This window comes from Leucopleurus acutus (assembly GCF_964270905.1).
Source record: "Leucopleurus acutus genome assembly, chromosome: 11".
Lineage (NCBI taxonomy): Eukaryota > Metazoa > Chordata > Mammalia > Artiodactyla > Delphinidae > Leucopleurus > Leucopleurus acutus.
In genome coordinates, this window is record NC_139152.1 from 2,356,115 (window position 1) to 2,380,746 (window position 24,632).

General features: G+C 58.7%; 2 protein-coding genes across 2 annotated transcripts in view; both read left to right on the plus strand.

Annotated features, from left to right (window-relative positions):
• DCP1B (decapping mRNA 1B) overlaps positions 1-960 on the plus strand; it is a gene marked incomplete at its 5' end in the record, with an annotated part of 50,576 nt that extends 49,616 nt beyond the window's left edge. Inside the window, one exon of the mRNA XM_082850937.1 lies at positions 755-960. Within this exon, the coding sequence (XP_082707063.1) occupies positions 755-835 (81 nt within the window). The 3' untranslated portion in view covers positions 836-960. The remainder of the gene's footprint in view (positions 1-754) is intronic.
• A 4,015-nt stretch (positions 961-4,975) lies between these two features.
• CACNA2D4 (calcium voltage-gated channel auxiliary subunit alpha2delta 4) overlaps positions 4,976-24,632 on the plus strand; it is a gene marked incomplete at both ends in the record, with an annotated part of 96,299 nt that continues 76,642 nt past the window's right edge. The window contains 8 exons of the mRNA XM_082849509.1: positions 4,976-5,013; positions 5,674-5,788; positions 6,028-6,210; positions 11,796-11,999; positions 13,883-14,044; positions 20,354-20,496; positions 20,917-20,997; positions 21,477-21,632. Coding sequence (XP_082705635.1) covers positions 4,976-5,013; positions 5,674-5,788; positions 6,028-6,210; positions 11,796-11,999; positions 13,883-14,044; positions 20,354-20,496; positions 20,917-20,997; positions 21,477-21,632 — 1,082 coding nt within the window. The remainder of the gene's footprint in view (positions 5,014-5,673; positions 5,789-6,027; positions 6,211-11,795; positions 12,000-13,882; positions 14,045-20,353; positions 20,497-20,916; positions 20,998-21,476; positions 21,633-24,632) is intronic.

A 24,632-nucleotide genomic window follows, 5' to 3' on the forward strand; every position in this document is an offset into this window, starting at 1 on the left:
ACTTTGCAGGAAAGCCAGGGTAGCCTGGCTCCAGGCCAAGCGGGAGTGTGAAACGCGGGTGAATTGCCAGGGCGATAAAGGACGGGGTGGGAGGGAGCCGCGTCTCCAACATCAGAGACAGAGAAAACCGCCAATGGAACCGTGGTTCCCTCGGCCCGAGAGCGGCAGGAGGGGCCCAGAGCCTGCAGTCTCACCGCTGCCGGCTTGCCCAGGCCAGAGCTCTCCGTAGCTAACGGGGGTGGTGCAGGGGGGTGGAGATGCACTGGCTCTGGCAGGGTACCAGCCAAGCACGTTGCCAGGGAAGTCTTAACTTCCGCCCAACAACGAAGGCACCCCTTGTGGGCGACTCGGGGGCCTCTCAGAGCCACCAGTGACCTCCCAGCCAGGCTCAGAGGACTGAGCTGGGTTACGTCCTCCCCGTGCAGCCTCCCGGGGCTCCCAGGTCTCTCCATACAGGAGGCCAGGCTTCTCGGGAGCCGGCCCGCTCCGCGCTGCCCCGAGGCTGGTGCCCACCTGAGCTGCAGGCCACGAGCACCTGCCGTGTCCCGGGCTGGCCACCGAGAACCGGCAGCTGACCCTTCTGGCCTGGCCTGCAGCCCCACTGACTGTTCAGCTTAAAAAGTAGCCTCCGTGGGCACGCACAGGTGGGGAGGAGCATCTTAGGATCAAGGTGCCCGTTCAGCCCCAAGACAGAAGGCCTCTGTTTCTGCCGGCCAAGTCACATCCCCTGGGGCTTTTGATTTGTGTTTTCCAGAATGACGACAACTTCTTAAATATAATCTACGAAGCTTATCTCTTCAGCATGACACAAGCGGCCGTGAAAAAGACTCTGTGAAAGCAAAACATTTCAAGACTGATCTCCAGGGCCTTCCGGCTCGAGGTCCTTTCAGGTCACATGTTGTTTCCCTAAATGTTTCTGCCTTTTTTTAAAGTATGTCTTATATGAAATAAAATGCTTCAGGCTTTTTTCAGTCACGCAGTTTTTTCATTACATTCTTCAATGCACCTGGTACCAAGAATTGAGTGGGTAGGAAAAGTCCTTTGCTCATATCACATGGTAAATACCCAGCTTAAATGATTTTTTCTTACATGTACTGGGCCGTTTCTAGATGAGTTCTCTCTCTGTGGGAAGGGGTGTTCTGGGAACGTGGTTTCTTTCTTATTAGCAGCCCCGGTTATTTCTGGAACTCGGAGAACGTGCCGACCGCCAGGTGGCGGTGTCAGCCCGTGACCACTGACGCGCCTCGCCAGCCTCTTCCAGACAAAGTAAACCTTTCCTTTGTAAACATCCATTGGGCCTTCGAAGGGAAATGATCTCTAAAGGTCCTTCTTGCCAGTTTCCAGGGGGGAGTTGTTTAGGGGTCCACAGATGGCCCAGATTCCCAGCAACACCGCGTCTTGTCCGCTCCTTCCGGCAGAAGCCTGCCTGCTTCCGAAGGAACGTTTCATCATTTCCAGCAAAACGTGGTGAGAGGAAGGTCAGAGAAGATTTGAAGGCCGGTCCTTAAGCCTCTGTGGGGAGGCAGTGGAGTGCGGGCATGACAGCAAGGATTCTTGAGGTCGTGGAGCGGACTGACGACTCGTGTTCACAGAGACGAGGGCCTGCTCTCCCCCAGCCCTCTCCCGGGTTGAGTCGCCCCGGAATTGGTCCCTGCTGCGCGCTGGAGATAAAGTGAGCTTTGTGTTTCTATAGCCCTGTTTATTCCTGGACCATAAAAGGATCTCTAGAGGCCCACACAGGAGCTGGGCCTCGTTCTCCTTTTAGGGGTCACAAAGGAGGCAGGGAAGGAGGTTTCCTCACAGCTTCTGATGCCCAGAGGTGAACTGGAAGCTCAGACCTGGGGTAGGCGCATAACCAGGCAAGGGCCTGCGGGGAGCGCCTCCCCTCCGCCCGCCCGCAGAAGGGCGCCTTCCCTTGGAGAAGGGCCCGGCCCACCTTGCCGGGCCGCCCTGAGGCCGGGGTGCGGGGCTGCTGTTCCCTCCTGAGTCAGGAAGGGACGCCTCCCTCTGCTCCTCCGTCTCCTGTAGCGCCTCACACCCCGACAGACCACAGAACCCCTGAAGCTCGTCATCGCGCGTGCAGCGTTTCAGGGCTCTTATGGGGAGTGTGGGGCAAGGGGAGACGCACGGCCCTGTTGCCCTGCGTTGGTGACGCTCACCTCGGCGGCACACGCTCAAACCGGAGCAAACTCCACCGTCTCCCAGACCGCGGGCGACCTTTAAAACCCGCGGCACATCTTCGATCTGAATCACACGTTCAGGGTGGCTTCTCCAGCCGGGGAGAAATGAATCCCACTGCAAATTCTTCTCATGTATTTGTGGTAGCAAGTGGCTAGTTCCTGAAATATGTATTCCTTTACTTGATTGTTATATAAATAAAATAGAAATCCCAGTTGCAGCACCTACTGTGAAAAGGTGGCCATGCGCTGTGGCTGGAGGGACCCCCCCCCCCCGTGCCCGGTGTGGTCAGACCCACACCGCAGGCGTCACTGGGCCTTTCTAGGTCAGCACCACAGTGGTCTGTTTTGAAAACAAATTCTCCATCCTTCACTGGAATGAACCACTTTAAAAGTGACAGGCGCAGTTTGTTCAGACCAAAGGCCGAGCCCCCTTTCAAAGGGCTCGGAGATGAAGAGCTGGTTTCCTCTGTGTGGGAAGCAGGTGAGAGCTGCTTTGTCCAAAGACCTTTCTCTGGAGGGTCCGGGAAATGGAAGCAGGGTTATCCAAGCACCCAGGACTAGATCTCACATGTAAACTCACTTCCTTTTCCCACCTCACCCCAAATTCTGAGACCATCCTGGACGCCCTCCTCCATGTCGCGGGCTTCCGGCAGCAGCTTGAAGCCAATTGAATTCCAAGGGGAAGGAAGCCTGGGATGAGTCCCTGAGCAGCGTTATCCCGGGCACTGGATTTCAACCCTGGAGAAGTGACTGAAGTCGGTTCTGCCTGGTACAGGGACAGAACACGGGGCCTTGGTCAGGCGGACTTGCCCTCACGTCCCGCACCAGGGACCTCGTCCGAGATGCTGTTCTTCCATCTGTAAACGAAAGCAGTGCGCAGCTCTCGGGTCCTCGCAGGGATTAGATGGAAGCCATGTAGGGCAATGGCTCCTCGGGCTGAGAGGCACAGGCTCCACCCTGCCCGACGGGGTCCCGCTGGGGTGAGGCCTGCGGCGGCCGGAGCGCCCTCGCCTGCCGCCCACAGGATGCCGCTGCACCCTCTTCTCCCTCACTCCTTTATGCATGATGGGGGCCAGTGCACCTTCCCCCCAAGGGAGGCGCCCTGAGCTCCTCAAGACACACACGTCAGTCCGAGTAACCCAGGGCCTCGCCCGCCGTCGGAGGAGGAGGTGCTGTTAGGCCCTACAGTCCTGGACGGTCCCTGCAAAGACACGTGCTCTCATCTCCCCATTCAGAGCGTGAGAACCCTCGTCAGCACCCTCAGGAACCTCCCGTGCCCCGACCCTGCGACTCCCACCCACCCCCTTCCCCAGGCGGCTGGCGGAGACTCCAGCCTGGGTGCCACATTGCTTGCATCCCAGGTGTCCCTTCTTCCCCAGACCCCGGGCACGGCCCGCGGGTCCTGGCCCAGGACGGGCAGGACTGCGGTCTCTTCTCCTGAAGGGGACGTGCACGTCGGAGGACACACGTCCTGCAGAGGAAGTTCCAGCCACTGACTGGCCCCAGCCAGAGGACACATCAGCGGACACCGTGAAGACCGGTGTCCCTGGTGTGTGGCCCCAGGGACGGGAGCTGTCACGTCAGGTCCAGGCCTCTGAATGCCAGGCCGCACGTGTCCAGCAGGATGTCACCCAGACGCAGGCGGGGGAGGAGCGTAGGACTGACCCCACCCCCCTCCGCGGGTACAGCGTCGGGCACGACGTCTCCACAGCCCAGCTGCTCACTCCCGCCAACAAAAGAGCCACCTGCCTTTCCACCTGCTGCTCCGTTCAGAGCCGTTCCTCCTTCTCTCTTTTCAAAGAAATCAGGTGCTTCCAGGCTTTGGAGCTTGGAGCCCTCTTTGAGGCCACACGTGTCGTCTGCAGCCGGCAGGCGGGAGCAGCTCTGCGTCGTGGAAAGTCGCCTGGCTACAGATGGGTGCATCTCCCCGGCATGTCGCTGAATGCTTGGTTTTCAGGTTTCAAATCCTCAGCACCACCTCTCGTACAATTAGCGGGGGGAGAGGGGCGGTTACAAATACTTGGTACATTTAACGCAACCTTGAGCATCGCAATAGAGTTCCACCCAACTGGGTTATGAGTAATGCCTCCTAACAGAGCCTTGAGAGAAGCACACAAATAAAACCCGTGTGTGTAGATTGTGGTCTTAAAACACCGCGGGGCGGCTGAAAGCAGAGCACGGCCGACTGTTCCCCTGGCGGCGGCTCTGAGCAGGGGCACAGCCGGCCTCCTGGGCAAGGTAACTGGGGGCACAGCAGGGAGGAAGTAGAGAATGTTCTAGACGCAAGAGAGAGGTGGGGGACCGGCAGGTGTGAGCCAGAGTCTAAAAGGCTGGGAGCACCGACCTCCTGGGTACAAGTCAAGGTGGGGCTTCCCCGAGGTCGGCAGGTGCTGGACGGACACTGGAGCGGGTGGCAGGACCTCCCGGCTCAGGGTGCTGGGCCGCGGGGCCCCGGGCCTGGAGGACGAGGTCCCAGCCAGCTGTGCCCACAGGCGAGTCTGGAAGACGTAACCCGACACCTGGCTGGGAGGCGATGCCTGGCGCGGCGGCGTTTCTCAGCACAAAACATCTACCGGCTCCACGGACCAGGGTGGCACCCAGGCGGCCACGCTCCGCGTCTTCTCTGATGACGAGCCCTCGGGGTCAAGGAGATCTGGGCTCTCCTCCCAGCCCCTGTGTCCTCCCTCGACTGTAAGCTCCGGGGAAGAGCCATTCCCCCTGTGTCTGTCGCGGGAACAGGGAAGTCCTCGCTGGGGCAGAGCCCGCCAGTGTCCCGCGGTGGCGTTTCCTGCCGGATGGCGGCCTGGGTGTGCCCTTCGCGCCGGCAGCTGGGGTGGGGCCTCCCAGCCCGTCTTGGTTGCCTTTCTGGCTCTGCCGTAAATCCGTGCAGAAATCTCTTTTCTATGTTGTGCCCACTGCGCTTCCCAGGGTCGTAAGCTCCTTAAGTTTCATTCCCTGCTGTGTACGTGTCAGCCGGCCCTGTGTGCCCAGAGGCTAAGAAGCTGGCGCGGCGGGAAACCCAGGCCTGACACGCTGAGGACAGGCCGCGCTGCCGGCGAGAGGCCCAGCCCAGGGCGGGGGGCGGACTCGGGGAGAAGATGGGCAGCGGAGGCTCCTCTGAAGGACCAGGGCCTGGTCCAAGGCAATGGAAGCTGAGATTTAAACACAGAGAGAGGATGCGGATTGAAGAAGTGTTTAGGAAGCAAAGTCCGTAAGACCTGTTATTGCTCACGTGTGGATGAGCCGTGACGGAGCCGCCAGGGCTGCTTCCTGGCTCGGGCGAAGGGGGCGAGGAGGCTCGGTGAGCTAGTGATAATAATAACATACTAACAAGAGCAGGCGGCGCCTACTCAGCCCCCCGCGCCCAGCACCGCTCTCCCGACTCGGGCCGCATCTCGTGCGTCCCCCCCGAAACCCGCCAGGCTCGGCACTGGCGCGCCTGACGCTCGGAGTTGGCTTCTTCCCGCGGCTGCCCCTCCCTCCGTGCACGCAGAGGCAGCGTTCCGTCCCCACCCGCCGAGCTGCCCACGGCGCTGGCACGCAGCGGCAGTGTGGCCGCGATCGCAGGCTGGCCCGGGCTGGGGGAAGGAGAGCCCGCGCTGGTACCTGTACGTCCCAAACCCGGCCCCCCCCACCCCGGGGCGCTGATGCCGGCAGAACAGGGTCACTCTCAGGAGTGAGGTCCTGGGTGCCCTGGGCCCAGACTGACCCCTCCGGGGTCAGGTCCTGATGCTCCGTGACGTCCGCCTCTTGTGTCCCTGGGGGTCGGTGTGTGGCTTTCAGCAGAGTCTCTCCTGAGGGCTCCCCCTCCTCGGGCAGAGCGGCTGTGTCTCTGCGTGTTTCCCAGACAGGCCCCCTGGCGAGCCTGGCCCCGCCCACCCAGCTGTCACCCCCCCACCCCGGGTCCTCCCAAGGGAGGCGAGCGCACTGGGCCCCGCAGATGTGCGCCTGGCGGAACAGATTGAAACGGGGTGGCGAGCGGCCAGGGACCGCCCCCCACTTCTCCGGCTGCCGGCGGGACCTGCCCGACGTGAGCACCCAGAGCCAGAGGGGCGGAGGACGGAGCAGGGCCCAGGAGGCCGGCTACACGGCCTCTCCCCGCTCTGCACGTCCGCGTCCCCAGCGAGAAGACGCGGGGTGGTGGACTTGCTAACAGAAGGTAGCGCCTCACCCTGGGGAGCTCTTTGCTGTTCCAGGCCCAGAAAGCCCAAGACCCAGGCGCCGCTGCGGCCGTTTTGTGCACGAGAGTTGGCCCCCCTGACTTGGGGTGCAGACCCTTTTCTCACAGGCCCTGGGGTACCTCCCTTCTCTCCCTCACACCCCACCCCCGGGGGCAGAGTGAACCTCTCCACTCAGCACGACATCAGCTGAAGCCCAGAGCCTCTGGGACGGCTTTTGCGTTGGACAGAGGTCCTTTCCGACCTGAGGCCAAGGTCTCATCGGCCTCATCCTCGTGCCACCCAGGTGCCCGTCAGCAGGGTGACCGCGTAAGCAGTCACCCGAACCAGGCTGCTCTGAGCATGAGCTGTTAGTAACCGCGCTGGCCAGAGGTCCGGAGGCGGGCATCCTGGGCCCGTGGGAGGGGTGACCCCCACCTGCGTCCCCGCCCGAGTCCCCGTGTACCCAAGCCACGCAGGAGGCGGCCTGGGCTCGGCCCGAAGGAAGTCGGGCTGTGGGTGAGCGGCACCTCGGGGCCTGGCTCCGGGGCATGCCTGCCGTGTGGAACGTAAGCCAGGCCCTAGCCACAGCCTCCTTGTCATCGAAGGGTTTGAACTTTCAGCCCTGACAGCCGGCTTCCTTTGTCCTTTGAGGTCCTTCCTTTCTGGTTAAGATGTAAGTTCAGGGAAGGCCACCACCAAAGCCGGCCAGGCTGTTGCAGGGTGTGAAATGGCCACCGCTTCCTCTGCCTCCGCGCCCAGGACAGGGGTCTTCGAAGGACACTGAGTGGCTTTGCCGTCTGTGTTGCCTCCGCGGGGTCACCGGGCAAGTGGCGTGCCTTTCCTGGGCCTCCCTCGGGAGCCAGTGTCCCGGTGGCCACATCACTGTTGTGGGCCAGGCTGGCCACGTGGCCCCCGCCCGCTTCCCCCAAGCCTCTTGGAGCTGAGCTGCAGCCCACGTGTGACCTTGGCCGGAGGCGCGGATGGCAGAGGAGCGTGAAGACGCAGATCCTCCTTGATTGTACTGCTGCACACACAGGCCTGGGGCTCGTCGGGCCCCGTGGACTGGGGCCCGGGCCTCAGCTCCTCTGCCGCCCCTCCCCCAGCCTCGCACCACGCTCCCTCCCCCGAGGGCTCAGGCATTAGTCAACCTTCAGAAGTCTGGGTTTATTTATAAAGCCGCTGTTGCCGCTTGAGCAAAGCGCTTTACAGGCATTAATTAAGGAAGGTTCCCAGCAAGCCCGGGAAGGAAGGGAGGGAAGGGGCCCGGGGTTCTCAGAGGACCAGTTTCCCTGCTGGTGCCTCTCCCTGTGTTTCCCTGTAACTTCTCAGTCTCCTCAGGACACGCACACGGGTGCAGCGCACGCAGGCACACACGTGTGCGTGCACCGGCCCCCTTCACCTGCCCCCTGGCATCCTTCCTAACTGCCTACCTGCCCTGATCGCCCTGCCATGCCTCCCTGACCCGTGCTGCCCGGGGGGGTGCCCCGCAGTCACCCCACACCCCTTCCAAAATCCACCCCCGGGTGTCCCCACCCTTCAACTCAAGCCACCTCCCTCCCAGTGGGGCAGTCATCCTTGACTCCCTCCCATTAGGGGGGAGCAGGACCCAGAGGGAGGGATTCAGACCCTGGTGGCCCGCCCGCACCGGGTTCCTTGGGCCGCAGAGCAAAGCACCACAGGCTTAAACAACAGAGATGCCTTGTCCTGCGGTCTGGAGGCCAGACGTCAGACCGCGATGCCGGCAGGGCTGGTTCCTTCTGGGGGCCGCAAGGAAGAGCCTGGTCCGCGCCCCTGCTCACCCCCCGCGGTTTCTGGCCATCGGCAGGGCTCCTCGGTGCTCAGAAGCATCGCCCCGGCTCTGATCCACCCTCACGTGGGATACCTGCCTCTGCCTCCAGTGTCCCCTTCGTAAGGACGCCTGTCGTGTGGGATGAGGGCCCTCCCTGCTCCAGCAAGACCCAAGCTCCAAATGAGGTCACATTCCCAATTCCTGGGGGTTAGGGCTTCAGCATACACATCTGGGGGGACACAGCTCAACCCAAACCACTATGTTCCCGGAACACCACAAATCGGGGGCCCTCCCAGACCAAGAGTTGTCACTGGTGGCCTGACTCACACAGAAGGGGTCCTCCTCAGACAGCAAGGTGAGCACTGCTGACCGGTAGCCGGGAGTTCTTAGCTGAGACCTTTATTTTCACAAGTTCTCTCTCAGTCCCTGTCTTGGGCTAATTAGTCGTACGCCTTAGTGTGTATAACCCTCCATTATCGGTTTGAACAAGAGCGCTTCTCATTCTGGCCCTCTCTTCCTGTGCCTGTCCTGACCCCAAGTCCAGTCCCTTCCTCCCCAACAACCCGCAGCCCTTCCGTTGAGCCAACGTGGGCCCTGCTGTTTGCACGTGTGCTTCCAAAGCACGTGTTGTTCTGTGCGCGTGAATGTGTTCCACTTGCGTGGAGCTGTCACACGTACACATCCACCATGCAGACTTCAGCGGACGGCTCAGTGAGCCTTACACACACCTGTACGTGCATGTCTGGGCGCGTGTGGTGACCCCTGCCAGGCTGAGCTGTAGAACATGTCCTGCCCGGCCTCCACCAAAGTCAGCCTCCGGAGAGCACAGGCTCCTGACTCCTGTCATGGTAGATTCCTTTCCCAAATTTCACAGGCATAAGTAACGCAGCCTGCGGTCTCCGTGGCTTTCCCACCCGCCTCCTGCACGCAGCTGCGCCCTCACTTCTTGTCCAAGGCATCGGTCTCAAGAGCCTCTGACCTGCCAGACCTGTGGGTGAGCCTTCGAGGGCATGTGGCCAGGGCTGCCGTGAACCTTTCTGTGCACGGCTCCTGGCGCACATCTGGGCTTGTCCCCGTGGATGGAGGGGTCGCAGGGAAGCAGGCCCCCCGATGGGCTGCAGGTCACACCCTGTGACCCTCCCCGCCAGCAGCACAGCCAGTTCTAACAGGTCCCCTCTGGCGGAGTGCACGGTGTCTGGTGGTCTAGTCTGTGTTTCCCAGGTGACCCCAGGTGTGGAGCACGGATGCTGCATGTGTGGTCCTGGCCGCTCACGTGTGGTCTTGGGGACGCGCCCGAGCACTTTCTAGCCCATTTTTCAGTGTGGATTTGTCTTCATCCGCTATGTGTCCCTGTGGAGTCTGTCTTACTGGAAAGAGAACCACGCCTTCTCAGTGGGCCGTTGCCTTTCAATCTTCTAATGGTGCGTTTTGACACAATTATAAATGCTCTTAATCTTCATGAAGCCTAAGTTATTAATTTTTCTCTTACAATTAGTGCTTTTTGTGTTTTAAGAAATCCACCAAGCCCCGGGCATATATTTTTAATTTACGTCAGGGCTCTCGTGTTATAAACCTCCGTTCTTCCCACTAGGGCTGTCTTCGCTCCTCCTCCTGTGCTGTCCACACGTCGAATCTGCCGTTTCTAGTCACTCTTGACTCTCCACCATGTGACTGTTTGTCCCCGTTCCCTGCGCTCCCCGCGCGGTCACCCCTGTGTCGCACTGGATGACACTGCTGGGGACGGAAGGTGCTCGGTACAGGGAACACCTTTGTCCTCACACTGGATGACTGTGCAGAACCTGGTCCCCGGCTGACCACCTGCTTCCCTCTCCTGAGTGACTTTCCCACGTCTGTGCAGGACAGCCGAGGAGGGGCTCCAGGCGCTGGGCCCGCAACATGAGACCTGGATCCGCAGGCCTGGGAGGCGGCCTAGGGACCTGCTTTTCCTGCAGGCTCCCCGGGGGATTCTGATCTGCCACCAGGGAGGAGGATTGATTGAGCACTTACTGTATGCCGGTACTGATCTAGGCTCTGGGAATAGCGAGAAAAGCGAACAGTATTCCTCCCGCGAGAAGATGGATAATTAGCAAGAGAGACAAGTGAGCGACATACGTCCAGCAGAGACGCTGAGGAGGATGCCTCCAGCAGGTGCTGTGAGGGCTGCCCTGGGCCGGGGTCGCAGGAAGCCCTCACTGGGAGGGAAACGACGGAGCAAACTGCCGATGGGCCTTGGGAACGAGCCGCGTGGGCGCCAGGGAAGCGCGGGCGGGCGGAGGCCACGCCGCTCCCCACCCGCTGATGCTCTGCAGCTTCCTTGCGGACTGGCTGCGCCTGGAGCATGGCTTGCTGCGCCCAGACTGTCCTGAAACCCTGAAGGGGACATTCACTGGCCGGAGACGGCCCGCTGCGCACCGTGCTGGTTGATCACACAACTGCCGTCCCCCCACCCCCGGTTCCAGCAGGCCTCAGGTTTGGGGGACACTTTCTGCCACCACATTCTTGGGGGAGGTGGGCCCGGCCACAGCCAGGAGGGGAGTTGTGACTGGTTTGAGCTGGTCATGGCTGCATGTCCTTCAGGCGTGGGCACAGAGTGCAGTCCGGCCCCTGCAGAATGAAGGAGTCTGCTAGGTGATGTCTACAGTGAGGGGTCCTCACGGATGAGAGAAGCACAGGTAAAGTCAGTCCCCCTTCTCCTCAAAGATCTGAGTGCAATGCCTGGAACAGTGGCAGCCATCCTGTGACCATGAGGGGAGCTAGCTTGAGGACAACCCCAAATACTGAGGATTCCAGGGGAAAAAAATGGAGGAAATGGGATCTTTGGTGACACCCTTCAGCTGCTGTGTTAATCAACGCTGGAACCACCTAGACTTCCTAGGTGAGATACTGAATTGTCATTATCTAAGTCAGCTGCGTAGAGGTCTTCCTGTTACTTTCAGCCCAAAGCGCTAACTGTGACCCACTCCTTTCCCACACCCTTGGCATACTTAGGATGCTCCTCTGACAGCTCCCTGAAGATGCAGGCCAGGAAGAGTCTACCTTCTACTCCTAGGACCTGGGGCCCACAGCGTTGGGGACTCTCAGGCTGCTGTCAGACTTGTCCTCCTTCACGGGGCCCAGAGCCGGGGCAAAGGCCGGGGCACACCGCTCCAGCCCTGGGGACCCACACTCCCCTCAGGTCGGAAGGTTCTCTTGTGTCTGCCTCCTCCGCAGCCCGTGGGCTTCCCCAGGGGCAGAAACCACCGTCATCCTGGTGGCCCTGAGCCCCAGCCGGCTCAGAGCCGGTGCATGGCAGGGGCTCGAGGAACGGTAGAACAGGAAGAGAAAATGAGCAGAGAAATGGGGAGGGGGAGCAGGGGGGGAAAGTGAGGAGGGGCCCGGGGACGGCTCGCAGGCAAAGCTACAGGAATGTGGCTTCCCCGGGGCACCGGCAGAGGCCCCACGAGGGGAGGGGTCAAGGCTGTGAGCCAGAAGGACAGAGACCGAGGGACCCAGAGGCCAGTGGCCACGGCCAAGTGAGCCTGCCAGCACCTGGTGCCAGAGGCCCTGGCGCCCTCTGCCTCCTGCCCCCGTGCTCTCCCCTCCGCTGCCGGGAAATGAGGGCAGCGCTTAGGCTCAGGCGATGAGCCTCCAGCTGTGCCTCCCTGAACTGCCACGAGGCTCCCCCAGTGCCAGGAGCTGCCTGTGTTCGCTCACCTCCACCACTCACGCCGCAGCTCGGCACAGCTGCTGATGCGGGCGGAGGAGTGCACAGACGTCCCCCGGGGATGCTGCTGCCACACACGCTTCTCAGTGGCCCGCCCCTCCTTCGTGGGCGACTGGGGGGAGGACAGTGACAGGACGGGGAGGGCCGGGGGGCCACAGGGCCGAGTGGTGAGTGGGCGCTGCCCAGCGCGGTCAGTGAGTGGGGACGCACCGCACACCGTCCCAGGCTCCCAGCCCCGCAGGGCAGCCACCACTGCCTCGTCCTGTCTGGGAACTGAGAGTGAAAAAAACCGAGGGGCTCGACTCTCATTTCCCACTTGAACTTCTGTGACTCTGTTCCCAAGGCAGAGCTAGGGGCCCCTTCCCCAGTCCTCTGAGGCACTCAAGGGCATCGTGGACTGGAACTCCAGCCCACCCCGCCCCGAGGCAAGACCCGGGACATCCCACTGGAGGACGCCGGCCAGCGAATGAGCATCCTCCCTGCCCTTCCTGGCGTACCTGGGGCACACCAACTCCCCTGAAGGTGTCCTGGGAGTAGAGATTTGCCCATCAATCCTTGCACAGGAAGAGTACTTCCTTGTGACTAATAATAGGGAACGTTTCTGAGTGCCAAGTTGTGAGCTGAGAACTTAGGCAGGATCTCATCCATACTCAGGGCACGAGGTAGGCATGCTGCCCGCGACACCCAGCCCCTGCTCTTCCTTGATAACAATGCCCAGCCCCAGGAGAGACACCAGGACTCGTTAGAGGGGGTGGGGCCATCCCCCTCCCATCTCTCCAGCCTACCTTGCAGCTCCTGGTAACTGTACATCTCACTTCTGGCCAGTGGGTCAGAGCTTAATCTGCCAGCAGAGGGGGCCAGTGAGATTCCTGGGAGACTGTTTGCCTTCCTGCTAAAAAAAAAAAAAAAAGAACAGCAGCATCTGGCAAGGCCCTTCTTCTTTCCCCTGCCTTGAACTCAGGCATGATGTCTGGAAGGGCAGCAGCCATCTTGTGGCAATGAGGTGACAGGCATGAGGATGAACGCAGCGTGCAAATGAGGGAAAGGTGGAGAGAGGGAACACCCAGACCTTGGCTCTGTGCTGACAAGTCCTCATTTGTTAGGTGGGCTTCCTGTTACTTGCACTGAATACACCCCTGCCGGACACAGACAGGACATGTCATATCTGTTCCACAGACAATAAAAACGGGGTGCCCTGGACAACAGAATGAGGAAGAAATAGAGCTAGAGTTCAGACCCAGAGCCTGGACACCAGAGCCTGAGCTCTTATTGCCTATAAAGTTTGCTAAACAAACGACTCATATAAATAAGATTGCAAGGAAAACATTTATCTTATTTAAAAGGGTAATTACAGGCTAATTATAAATGAGTCCTGCCTTCCTATTAAATCCAGTGCAGTGGCCCCAGCTCTCAGGGCCACTGTGTCCTTCCCTGGCCATGGTCACTTGGATGGCCCCTCACGGGCAGCTCTGGGACTCACCAGGCTGAGCAAATGCAAACCCTGTTCTGATCCAGGCCATCTGCCGTGGGATGGGGCCTTAGGCAGCCTGCAAGGACGCCACACCCCAGCCCAGCCTGAGCCTGCAAGGGAGCCTCTGCCCTGAGCCCTGCCTCCAGTTACAGGCACCTTCGGAGCCCCTCCCCGAGCTGCCACTCCAAGCCCACTTGGTCAACACTTGACCTTAGCCTGGAGGACAGAGCCTTTGGGTTCCGTCTGTGTCCCCACAGTGAAGCTGCTGTCCTGTCCTGTCCCCGCGGGTGCTGCTTGGCCTCTGGCCTGGACCATGTCACGTTGCCAATGCCCCATGTCCCACCCACAGCCTGTCAGATGGGGCACGCGGCCTGGCTCAGAGCAAGCCCTCACTTGTGGGTCAGGCAGGCACTCGCTGGCTGGTAGCTTGAACTCTCCCTTGCGCGCTGTTCCTCGGGCTGAGAGAGCGTGGAAATTCACCAAGTGCTTTACCATAAGTCCCCCAGCTCCGCAGGCCCCTCGGGCCTCCTCCCCTCCCGCTCCCTAGCACACTCATTTCCTCCAACTGTCCCCTTCCAGGTACTGATAGACCCAGCAGGTCCCCAAGGGGCCTGGCCAGCCTGTAATGAGCCCACGCCCCCTGCCCCGGGCTTCCAGGGGCCTGAGACTCTGCAGGCAGAAGTCGGGGAGCTGGTGCCCTGCGGCGAAGGCACCAGCAAATCTAGGCTGATGCTGTCGCCTGTATCCCAGCCGCGTTTCCGGTGACCGGTAGGGAGGATGCCTGTGGGACTAGAGGAGGCGCCGTGAGCTAGACACACAGCATCCTGGCCTTGCCTCTCCGCCCCTCCTCCCAGGTTAAGAGAGGACTGGCTGCGTGTGATTAAATGCATTGGGAATCTGAGCACTTACTCTCCCCTCAATCTCTAGAAGCCAGAACTAGCACTTCGTAGCAGTGGATGTTTTAAAATGAGACGCAGTCTCTGGGGGACCGAGCAGGGGGTCCAGACTCTGGCTCTGCCCAGGGCAGCTGTAGATCCCTCTCCCTGTCCCCCTACTTTTCAAAAAATTGTGATTTAAAAAAAAAACCCACATAACATAAAATTTACCACCTGAATCATTTCTAAGTGTCCAGTTCAATACAGTTAAGTACATTCACATCATTGTGCGACCGTCTCCAGAACTCTACATCTTATAAAACTGAAGCTCTGCCCCCTCCCCCAGCCCCTGGCCTCACCCTCCTAATTCTCTGATTTTTTACCTCCTCCAGGGGCCTCATATAAGTGGACTCACGCAGCACCTGTCCTCTGTGATGGGCTTACTTCATCGAGCACAGTGTCCTCAGGTCCATCCAGGGCGTAGCAGGTGTCAGACTCTCCTTCCTTTTTAAGGCTGAGTCACCTTCCCCTGCGTGCAAAGAGCACGCTGTGTTTCTCCATCATCTGTCGACGGGCTCTCAGGCCCTTCCAGCTCGTGGTAACCGCGGGTCACGCTGCTCTGAGTGGGTGCAGGCATCCGTGGCAGCCTCTGGCTCATCGGGAGAGGATGGGGAGACAGAGGCCCCTGCGTGGCTGCCCGGTGGTTTCCAGGCCGGGCAAGAGCCCTGGGGGGCTCCTCGGAGGCCCTGGAAGGGAGGGGAGGAAGAGCCCTCACCCTCACGGCCTCCCAAAGTAAAAGCTTTGGCTTTTACTCTCAGTGAGGTGGGCAGCCGCTGGGGCTTCTGAGCGGAGGGACGTGGGCTGACTCTAAAAGGACTCTCAGGGGCTTCCCTGGCGGCGCAGTGGTTGAGAGTCTGCCTGCCGATGCAGGAGACGCGGGTTCGAGCCCTGCTCTGGGAAGATCCCACATGCCGCGGAGCGGGTGGGCCCGTGAGCCACAACTACTGAGCCTGCACGTCTGGAGCCTGTGCTCCGCAACAAGAGAGGCCGCGACAGTGAGAGGCCCGTGCACCGCGATGAAGAATGGCCCCCACTTGCTGCAACTGGAGAAAGCCCTCGCACAGAAACGAAGACCCAACACAGCCAAAAAATAAATAAATAAATAAATAAATAAATAAATAAATAAATAAAGGACTCTCAGCGGCTGGGTTTAGAATGGACGGAAGAGGGGTAAGGGCAGAGTCAGGAGGCCAGCTGTCAGAGGCCCTGCAGGAAACAGGCGGGACACTCATAATGGGATCATTGGGGAAAAGTTTCTTTTCAAACGTACGAATGGAGACGGCACACAGAGTAACCCAGGGCTTAGGAGCAGCTGAGCTGTAACTTCCTTCCAAGTCATGGGGAGGAAGCAGTTACTCCTGGAGTCTAAGGGGGTGTGATGGTCAATTCCACGTGTCAACTTGACTGGGCCACAGGCACCAAATATTTGGTCAAACATCATGCTGGCTGTGACCATGAGGTGCGCTCTGGATGAGATGAAGAGTCTATAGTCTATAAATCTATAGACTTGGGACGTCCCTGTTAGCCCAGTAGTTAAAACTCTGCTTTCCCACTGCAGGGGGCACAGGTTCAATCCCTAGTCAGGGAACATGCTGTGCAGTGTGGCAAAAAAAACAAAGAAGAAGAAGAAAAATAAATAAATCAATCTATAGACGCAAGTAAAGCAGATTGCCCTCCCTGGAGTGAGTGGGCCACGTCCAGTCAGCTGAGGGTCTCAATGGAACAAAGGGTGCCCCCTCCTGCAAGTAAGACAGACTGCTGCCTGACAGCCTTTCAGCTGGGACATCGCTTTCTCCTTCCTTTGGACTTGAATTGAAACATGGCGGCTCTCGGAGGTCTCCAGCTGTCAGGTCTTTGGGCCCCAATGACACCACCGCTCTCCACGTCCCCGGGTTCACAGCCTGAGGCTTGGTCGGTCCCACAATCGTGAGAGCGCCTTCCCTGTAATAAATCTGTTTCCCTTGCTGCACACACCCAACCGGTTCTGGCTCTCTGTAAAATCCTGACTAGTTCAGGGAGGAAGCCATGCGGGGGCGGCCCGCGAAGAGGAGGGGTAGTGCTGGGCCGGCCTGGGGTGCGCCTGCTCTCTCCAGGCTCCTGCTGGCTCCCCGCTGGACTCGGCTGCGTGGTCCACACAGGCGACCCCCGTGGGCGGGGCAGGAGCCTGGACACCAAACAGAAGGTGCGAACGTGCGCAGAGGGCAGGACGCTGCTGTGAGCCAGGGAAGGAGCCGGGCTGGCCGGGGCCCGGGGGCCTGGGCTGGGCAGCAGTGGGCGAGCTCCGGATGTAGTCACAGGGCAGAGCCGGCACGAGAAAGAGGGGTCACGGCTGGCCCCAAGGTGGGTGCGGGGTTGCCAGTGACCGAAATAGCCTTCTTTGCCTCCTGCAAAGATTTCTTTGGAAGAAAGGACTCAATTGCTAAAGAAACTGTTATGAAATCCCTGCTGTGATAGTTGACGTTTTGTCGACACACATCCCTGTATCGCCACCTGTCCTCCTCGCTGTCCCCTGGAGCACGGAGGGGAGGGATTCAGCGATCGGGGAGACTGAGCCTGGGTACAGGGCCTCCAGTACAGCTGCGTGTGTTCACAGTTGCTGGATGAAGGAAGGAAAATTGATGTGGAATGATGGGAACTACTGACCTTTCCTCCTCTGCTGTGGAGCTAAGCCTGGAGCCCTTATTCCTTCAATCTATCTGTCCTTCCACTGCTCAGAGGACATGTGGGTGCTCACCAAGCATTGCAGTGCAAGGGTGTGTGCAGGGGGTGTGTGTGTGCAGGGGTGTGTGTGCAGAGGATGTGTGCAGAGGGTATGCAGAGGAGTGTGTGCAGGAGGGGTGTGTGCAGGGGTGTGTGTGTGCAGGGGTGTGTTTGCAGGGTGTGTGTGCAGGAGGGGTGTGTGCAGGAGGGGTGTGTGCAGGGGGTGTGTGCAGGAGGGGTGTGTGCAGGGTGTGTGTGCAGGGTGTGTGTGCAGGGGGAGGGTGTGCACTGGGCGGGCAGGGCTGGGGGCACACACTTCTCTCCCACAGCGCAGGCCCGGGAACAGCTCACTAGCCAGTGCTCTCTGGGCAAAGGTGGGAACGTGTGGCCTGTGTGCACAGGAGCTGAGCTTGGGTTACAGACTCTTTTACATCTTTTGTGACCCTGTTCTTCTTCCTTCCTGTCCCCCCACCTCCCTGTTCTGCCAAACTTTAAATCACTATTGTCCCATGGATGCGGGGGCACAGCGGGTGAGGTTTAAGTTTGATTTTGGAGAGAGCTAATATAACCGCTGCCCAGTCTAGGAACAGCCTGACTTCCCCCCCAGCGTCCTCTCCCTTGTTCCTGTCTCTGCACCCCTGATCCCTCACACCCTCCCCCGCTCCCACCCCACTACCCTCGAGGTGGCGGTTTTAAGACAGGTGTGCAAATGTTTGCTGTTCTTCCCATTGAGAGTTGGGGCCCGCATCTGCTCCCTCGGAGCCCAGCCCAACCTGGCTACCAACTGGTAGCCCGTGGAATACACGAGGCGAGGCTCCGTGACTTCCAAGGCAGACCACAAGGCAAAGGGTTCCACTGCGTTCTCTTGGGATCTAACTCTCAGAGCCCAGCCACCGTGCTGTGAGGAAACCCAAGCAGCCCCTGAAGAGGGAAAGTCAGTCTCCCAACCCTTGGCCCCTGCTGAGGTCCCAGCCAACAGACAGCACCAAGCTGCCAGTCGTGTGAGCAAACCACCCTGCAGGTGGATCCTCCAGCGCCCGTTAAGCTGCCCCAGCTGACACTGCATGGGACAGAGATGAGCCTTTCCTGCTGAGCCTTGCCCAAAATACCCACTTGGGAGCTAAACAGATAATTGCTTTTATCTTTAAGCCACTAAGTATAACTTAGTATGCAGTAATAAACAACTGATACCTCACTATTTCCTAAAAAGTATACACAATGTAGTATGCCCATGGTTTCCTACTTTTGTTCCTTCTGTTTCTCATATCCTATCTGTTCCTTATAATGACCCCTTCAAGAGGCTCCTATTGGTGAACTCCTATTCATCCTTTAAAGCCCAATTCAAATGTCCCTTTCACTATGAAGCTTTCCCTAAACTTTCTCTCCCTCTTTTTCCCACCATAAGGAGAAAATGATTGTCCCTTCCACTATGGTGACAAATGCATCACTTATGCCTCACAGCACTCAGCCTGATTTAGCTGAGTGGTGGGTTTGAGACCAGCCTCCATGGATAGACTCTAAGTATGTATAGCAAGCATCATGTCCAGTCTTCCTTCCAACACTGTGTCTCTCATCTCCAGTGCCTGGTGAGGGGCCGACACCAGGAAGATGCCCTAGGAAAGTGGGTTAAATTTATGGGGGTTGAGATGCAAGACTGACCAAGGAAAAGCTGGGATACTCTTCCCCTCATAGCCCTTAAGAATGAAGCCGCATGTAAGTTCCCTCCTCCCTGGCATAAGTGATATGCCTTCCTGGACGACAGGTGAAGGGTGAGCCCTGAGGTCTGAGGGCCAGAGGGCTCTCTGAGCTTGGTAATGCCCTTAGCTCTTGCTCTGGTCCCACCCTTCATTTTATTCCTGCTAAGAAATTCCTCCTCTGAAGGATTCAGCTCTGAAGTCCTCTGCCCTCCCCACTGCACCCCACAGCTCCTGGGGTTTCACAAGATGCTGCAGCAAGAGGGGCCCAGTAGCTAAAATGGGCCACAGTTGGCAACGCATACACAGCAAGATATATTTTAGAGCTATTAGAAAGGCATCTTTCTCTGCACAGCTGGTAGGGGCAACACCTCGCGCTCTACCCACCACCCTAGTTTCTTTGCAGGAACTCTGAGGGCTTCCCAGCAGGCTGCGTAGACCCAGGCCACCACCATGCCTGTCAAATGAGCCACGTGACATTGACAGAGATTTCTAGCAGGTCCCAGGCTTAGACTGTTAGAGCTGGTCATGGCCGCAGTCAGCAGGCGCTAGAACAGGCAGGGGCCGTTCCGGGGGTCACAGCTCCCGTCATGTGGGGATGGTCACCCACAGTAGAGACAGAACACAGATACACAAGTGGAGAGGAAAGTGAGCATTTATTTAAAATGGAAGAGTCCGGAGGAAGGATAAATTAGGAGTTGGAGATTAACAGATACCCACTACTAGATATAAAATAGATAAACAACAAGGACCTACTGTATAGCACAGGGAACTATATTCAATATCTTGTAATAACCCATCATGGAAAAGAACCTGAAAAATATATACATGTATATCTATAACTGAATCACCTTGCTGTACACCAGAAACATTGTAAATCAACTATACTTCATTTTTTTAATTAAAAAATTAAAATTTTTTTAACATCTTTATTGGAGTATAATTGCTTTACAATGGTGTGTTAGTTTCTGCTTTACAACAAAATGAATCAGTTATATATATACATATGATCCCATATCTCTTCCCTCTTGCCTCTCCCTCTCTCCCACCCTCCCTATCCCACCCCTCTAGGCGGTCACAAAGCACCGAGCTGATCTCCCTGTGTTTTAAATTAAAAAAAGAAAATGAAAGAGTCACTCCAAATCACAGATTTTAAGAAGTTGATGAATACCACAAAAATCACAAAACCTAGAAAAATTACACATCCTTTTTATTTATTAATTGACGAACACGCCTCTATGGTAATTTTTCTAATCTTGGTACGATTCGTAATGAAAGATACGCAGAATCCATCTGAAACTCACGAACAACTCACGTGCCTGTAGAAATCGCTGTCCTGCCAAGCTGAGCCTGAACGGAGCCCCGCCCACAGCGCGGACTCCCCGCCGGGGACACACAGGCGTTTGTCATGGGGACACTTGCTTCTCCTGGCATTCCTCTGTCGGTGGCAGCCCTGCGAGCCGATTCGCTGGAACCAGCAGGTTTGTCAGGACAAGATACACCAAGAAGCCCTCTGACCTGTGGAAGGCGTGCGCTGTGGCCTCACGTGGTGCTATCACCAGTTGGGACCCACAGACATAAGAATTTTGATCAGATTCTGTCGTGTGTAATTCCCGTCGGAAGAGGAGACAGCGTATGGCATGTTTATAGTTAGGGACAGTCAACATCAACCGCTTCCTAGCAGGAGAGCCAGGCCCCGATGGCAGGTCCCCTGCTGGCAGCTTCCGGCCTTGGAAGAATCTTCCGTGGACCGGCTCGTGGGCTTTTCTCCGTCCACTCCCGTGCGCTGCCAGTGGGGCACTGCGGGGCGCTCACGCGGCAGCTGGGTGTCCTGTCACGAGGCCAGCAGCCCCGCAGGCAGGCGGTGAGTGTCCCTGGAGCCGCCCTGCCCTGGATGGCTGCACACAACTGTCTAGCTGGCTACACAAGCCAAACTGTTTCCCCATTGGCTTCCTCTGAGCTGGACCCCCAAGGCCCAGGGCCCCCTCCGGCACCACCCAGCAGAGGGGACATCGGTTGGAGAAGCTGAAATGCAGAGGGATGGAGGCCTTGACCAGCGGGGCTTGCACTGTCTTCCTTTCACATGCATTAGGTGCTCATTCCATACAAGGGTTGGGGGCAGGGGAGGGGCCTGGAGCTTCCTGGAAAAATGGGTCCCCAGCCTAGAACCAGGGCAGGTGAGACGTGGGGGAGGTGAGGCCCAGGCTGTGGACGTTACCTCTGACCTGGCCCAAGTCAGCGGCCTGGACACAGGAGCCAGCACAGGGCCCCCTCTGTCCCCTAGCCTCCCCAAGCCAACAGGGATGCTGACGCTGACCCCTAGGACCGTTCTGAGGTTTAAGGAGAAGGTCTGCCACAGCTCCTGGTAAGTCAGAGCGCTGGACACGCATCCAGGGCCAGTGTCACTGCAGAAGGTGCTCTCCAGGGACGGGTCTGCCTCTTTAACACAGGAGGCTGTGCTCTGACCCTCGTGGGGTGGGGGTGAGCCAGCCCTGCCTTCTGAAACCAGGGTAATCCCGCCGAAGTCACCCCCACCGCCCTCCTGCTGTCAGGCGGGGATTAGAGAGGAGGCCAGTGGATTAACCAGTTCATTTCGTCACACCTTCTCCCACCAGCCGCTCTCCTGGAAGCCTGCGGCTGCAGGGCAGAGAAGGGACCCCCACACACTGGGCATTGCAGCCAGGACCCGACTGGAGGCTGGGGAACCCCAGGCTTTCCCCGACCGGGAAGGCAGAGGGCTTGGGGCCGTGCCAGGGATCTGGGCAGACAGAGCTCGGGGTCTGAGGCTGCTCTCTCCTCTCCCTGGCCTGACCCCAGCAGGGGCACCTTGCCCGGACCCCCCAGGGTCCACCCAGATCCCAGCTCCACCCACGGCAAGATGCCCTCCCACCGGTGGCCAGAGGCCTGGGCCTCCCTGCGGAAGACGGTGGTCACGCTGTGCCTGCTGTGCAGCACGTCCCTGTCCCCCACGCGGGGGCAGGCCAGGATTCCTCTGGAAACGTAAGCCTCAAGAGCCCCCCACCCATAACCCCTCCCTCCCTCCCCTCCCCAGCCAACCTCAATCCTCGGCCTCCCCCAGCCCCCAGGCTCTGCCAGGGCTCTGCTGCGCGCTCCCCCTGTCTTGCTGTGAAGACCTTTTCTTCACCGGCCTCTTCTCTTCCCCAAATCTCTGCCATATGGGACTCTACCCTCACCCCCTGCCCAGACACCTGACAGTCCTAGGAGAACTGAGCACAGGGGCCCACACTCCTCCTGGGACGGCAGGCAGTGTCCCCAGACCCTGAGGGCGAGGCTCCTTCCAGGGCGATCACACACTGGGGCAGCTGTAGTAGGAGCTGAGTTGCTGGACCTGACCATCTCAGCTCCACAAGGATTCGTTAGGAAACATTCTGAGAGGGTGAAGCGGTCCTAAACCGACCAATAGCTCTGCAGCCAGGAGCCAGGTGGATGTGCACGGTGGGGGCCGGGGGGTGTCTCCATTCCCTTTCTACACCTGCCTGCCTCCCTCCAGTCCCCAGTCCTACATCCTGTCACTAAGACCAGCTGCAGGGAAGCTATCGGTCATTCACATTTCGGTATAATCTAACTTAATGTGCGACTCTCTGGGGGCGTCTGGCCTTTAGTCCTTAGTTCTGGCGGTTCCGTTAAGGCCAGTTCTGATCCGTGTGGGAGCAGAACGTTCAGGACTGAAGGGGCTACCTGCTCATCACACCTGAGCCCAGGAGGACAGCCAGGCTATTGCCAGCCTCGTGTCTTACAGAGGGGGTCCTGCAGCCCCACGAACACCTGAGGTTTGTGTGGAGCTGAGCTAAGTGTGGGCTTTGAGCAGCTCTGTCCCCGTCGAGGGGTCCCACCTCTAGCTGTTACAGGCCTGGTGCTGCCAGGTGCTCCGCAGATGACCCTCCAGTCCACACAGTGAGGTGGGGAACGGTCTCCTGACTCTGCAGTAGAGGAAACGAGCTCAGAGGGGTCAGACGGCCACCCCACACTCACGCAGCCTGCAAATGGCAGTGCCACACTTGAACTCGAGTCGGCCTGGCTGGGACCTCACCTCCACACCCACTGCCAGCCTGAACCCTTCATGGTGGGGGGAGGTGTTGAGAGTAACCTTCCGCCCGGAGCACACCCCAGCTAACAGTACCGGCAAGCTCCAGGGACAGGCTGAGCGCCGGCTAGCGATGGCTGGAGCCCAGGCCTGCGTAGAGGGGACCGGCCACACGGGGCGCCCGAGCGTCCGCCGAGGGGAGGGCCCACAGCCACGCCCGTGTCTGCACGCGCCCACCACCCTGCAGCCAGACCTCCCCCGGGCTCCGGATCCCTGCCCCCCAGTGAATCCTTCCCAGTCTTTCCCCCCAGAGACCGGCGCCTCCCCCACGCCTTCCCCTCCCACTCAGGGCTCGGCTTCTCCTGCCTGCCCGGCTTCTCCCACCTCCCATATCTGTTCCCACCAGGACCCCCAAAGATCTCCCCGCCCAGCCCAGTACACACTCCTGGCTTCGCCTCCTGGCCTGCTCCCGACACTCGGCTCTCCCTTCTTGAGTCTCAGCGCTCTCCCGGGTCTGCCCGGGCGCCCACGTTGACCTTTGTCTTCCTCTAACGCCCCTTTCCCGCCGTCGGCCCCGGGAGCGCCGCTGCTCCCCGGGGTTTGTCCTTCACTCACAGACCTTCTCAGCCAGCACCCCCTCCTTGTGAGCCCGTCCGCCTCAGAATCCCGCCTCCCACCCACCAACCAGTGACCCCCAGCCCTGACTCCCCCTGCTAGACCCACATTCCGCTGCCACGGGCTGCTCTTCCTGAACATCACCGGAGCTTTGAAATTCAAGTTTGTGTCTTTCCAGATACGATACGAGGGACTTACCCGGCAGTCCAGTGGTTAAGACCTTCCAGTGCCCGGGCTGGGGGAGGGGAGTCAGATGCAGGTTCGATCCCGGGTGGGGGGAGCTAAGCTCCCACCTGCCTCGCAGCCAAAACACTGAAACATAAAACAGAAGCAACATTGTAACAAGTTCAATAAAGACTCTAAAAACGGTCCACATCCCCCACACCCCAAAAAAAGATGCAATGTGTTGGGTGCTTTCTGGAGCTGGGCAGCTCACAGCTGCCCAACGGCACCCAGCAGCCCCGCCGCAGGGACCTCCCCTCCTGCCTCTCCCAAGCTGCACGCGTCACCTTCTGCCCTCCCCAACTTGCTCCCCGATCGTCCTGATAGTCTTAATTTTATTCAATAATACCACCATCGGCGCAACCACCCAAGCTGGGGACCTGGAAGCCATTTTGTTACCGAGCCCAAGCTCGTACTGCTCGCCACACAACAGGCCAATCAAGAGACAAGTCGTTGGGGCAAAGAAACGGCGACTCTATTCGGAAAACCAGGCAGACCGAGAGGGCGGTGGACCAGTGTCCCAAAGACCCACCTCACCCGGGTTGGAATTCAGGCTGCTGTTATAATAAAAGGGGAGGCGGTGTGTTCGGTTGTTGCCAACTTCTTGGTGCCAGGAATCCTTTGTTCTTACAGCTGTCCACATAGGTCAGGTCATGATGTTTCTATAAACCTCAAACAAGGAAGTTCCCTGGTGGTCCAGTGGTTAGGACTTGGTGCTCTCACTGCTGTGGCCTGGGTTTAATCCCTGGCGGGAGAACTACGATCCCCCAAGCTGCGCCTCTCAGACAAAGAAAGAAAAAAAGAAAAACCTCCAACAAGGCAAATGTTACTCTCTCTTCTGCAACTTTTTATCTCTATATGCATGAAAAGTGCTACACCTTTAAAGGTCAGAGTCTTGAGAATGGGCTGTCCTGTATATTTCAGGCTATAGGCAACCTTAACTTGTAGCAAAAGCAATAGAATACAAAGGTTAAACTAAAAGAAACAGATCCACTGTGGAGTCAGGTCTGTTCATCCCTGTTCCAGTTTCTGACCCCTCCGAGCTCCTCTGTCCTCTCTACCTAGAGTTCTCGGCCAAGTCTCTTTGATGGGGGAGACTCTCCCAGACTTCAACACTG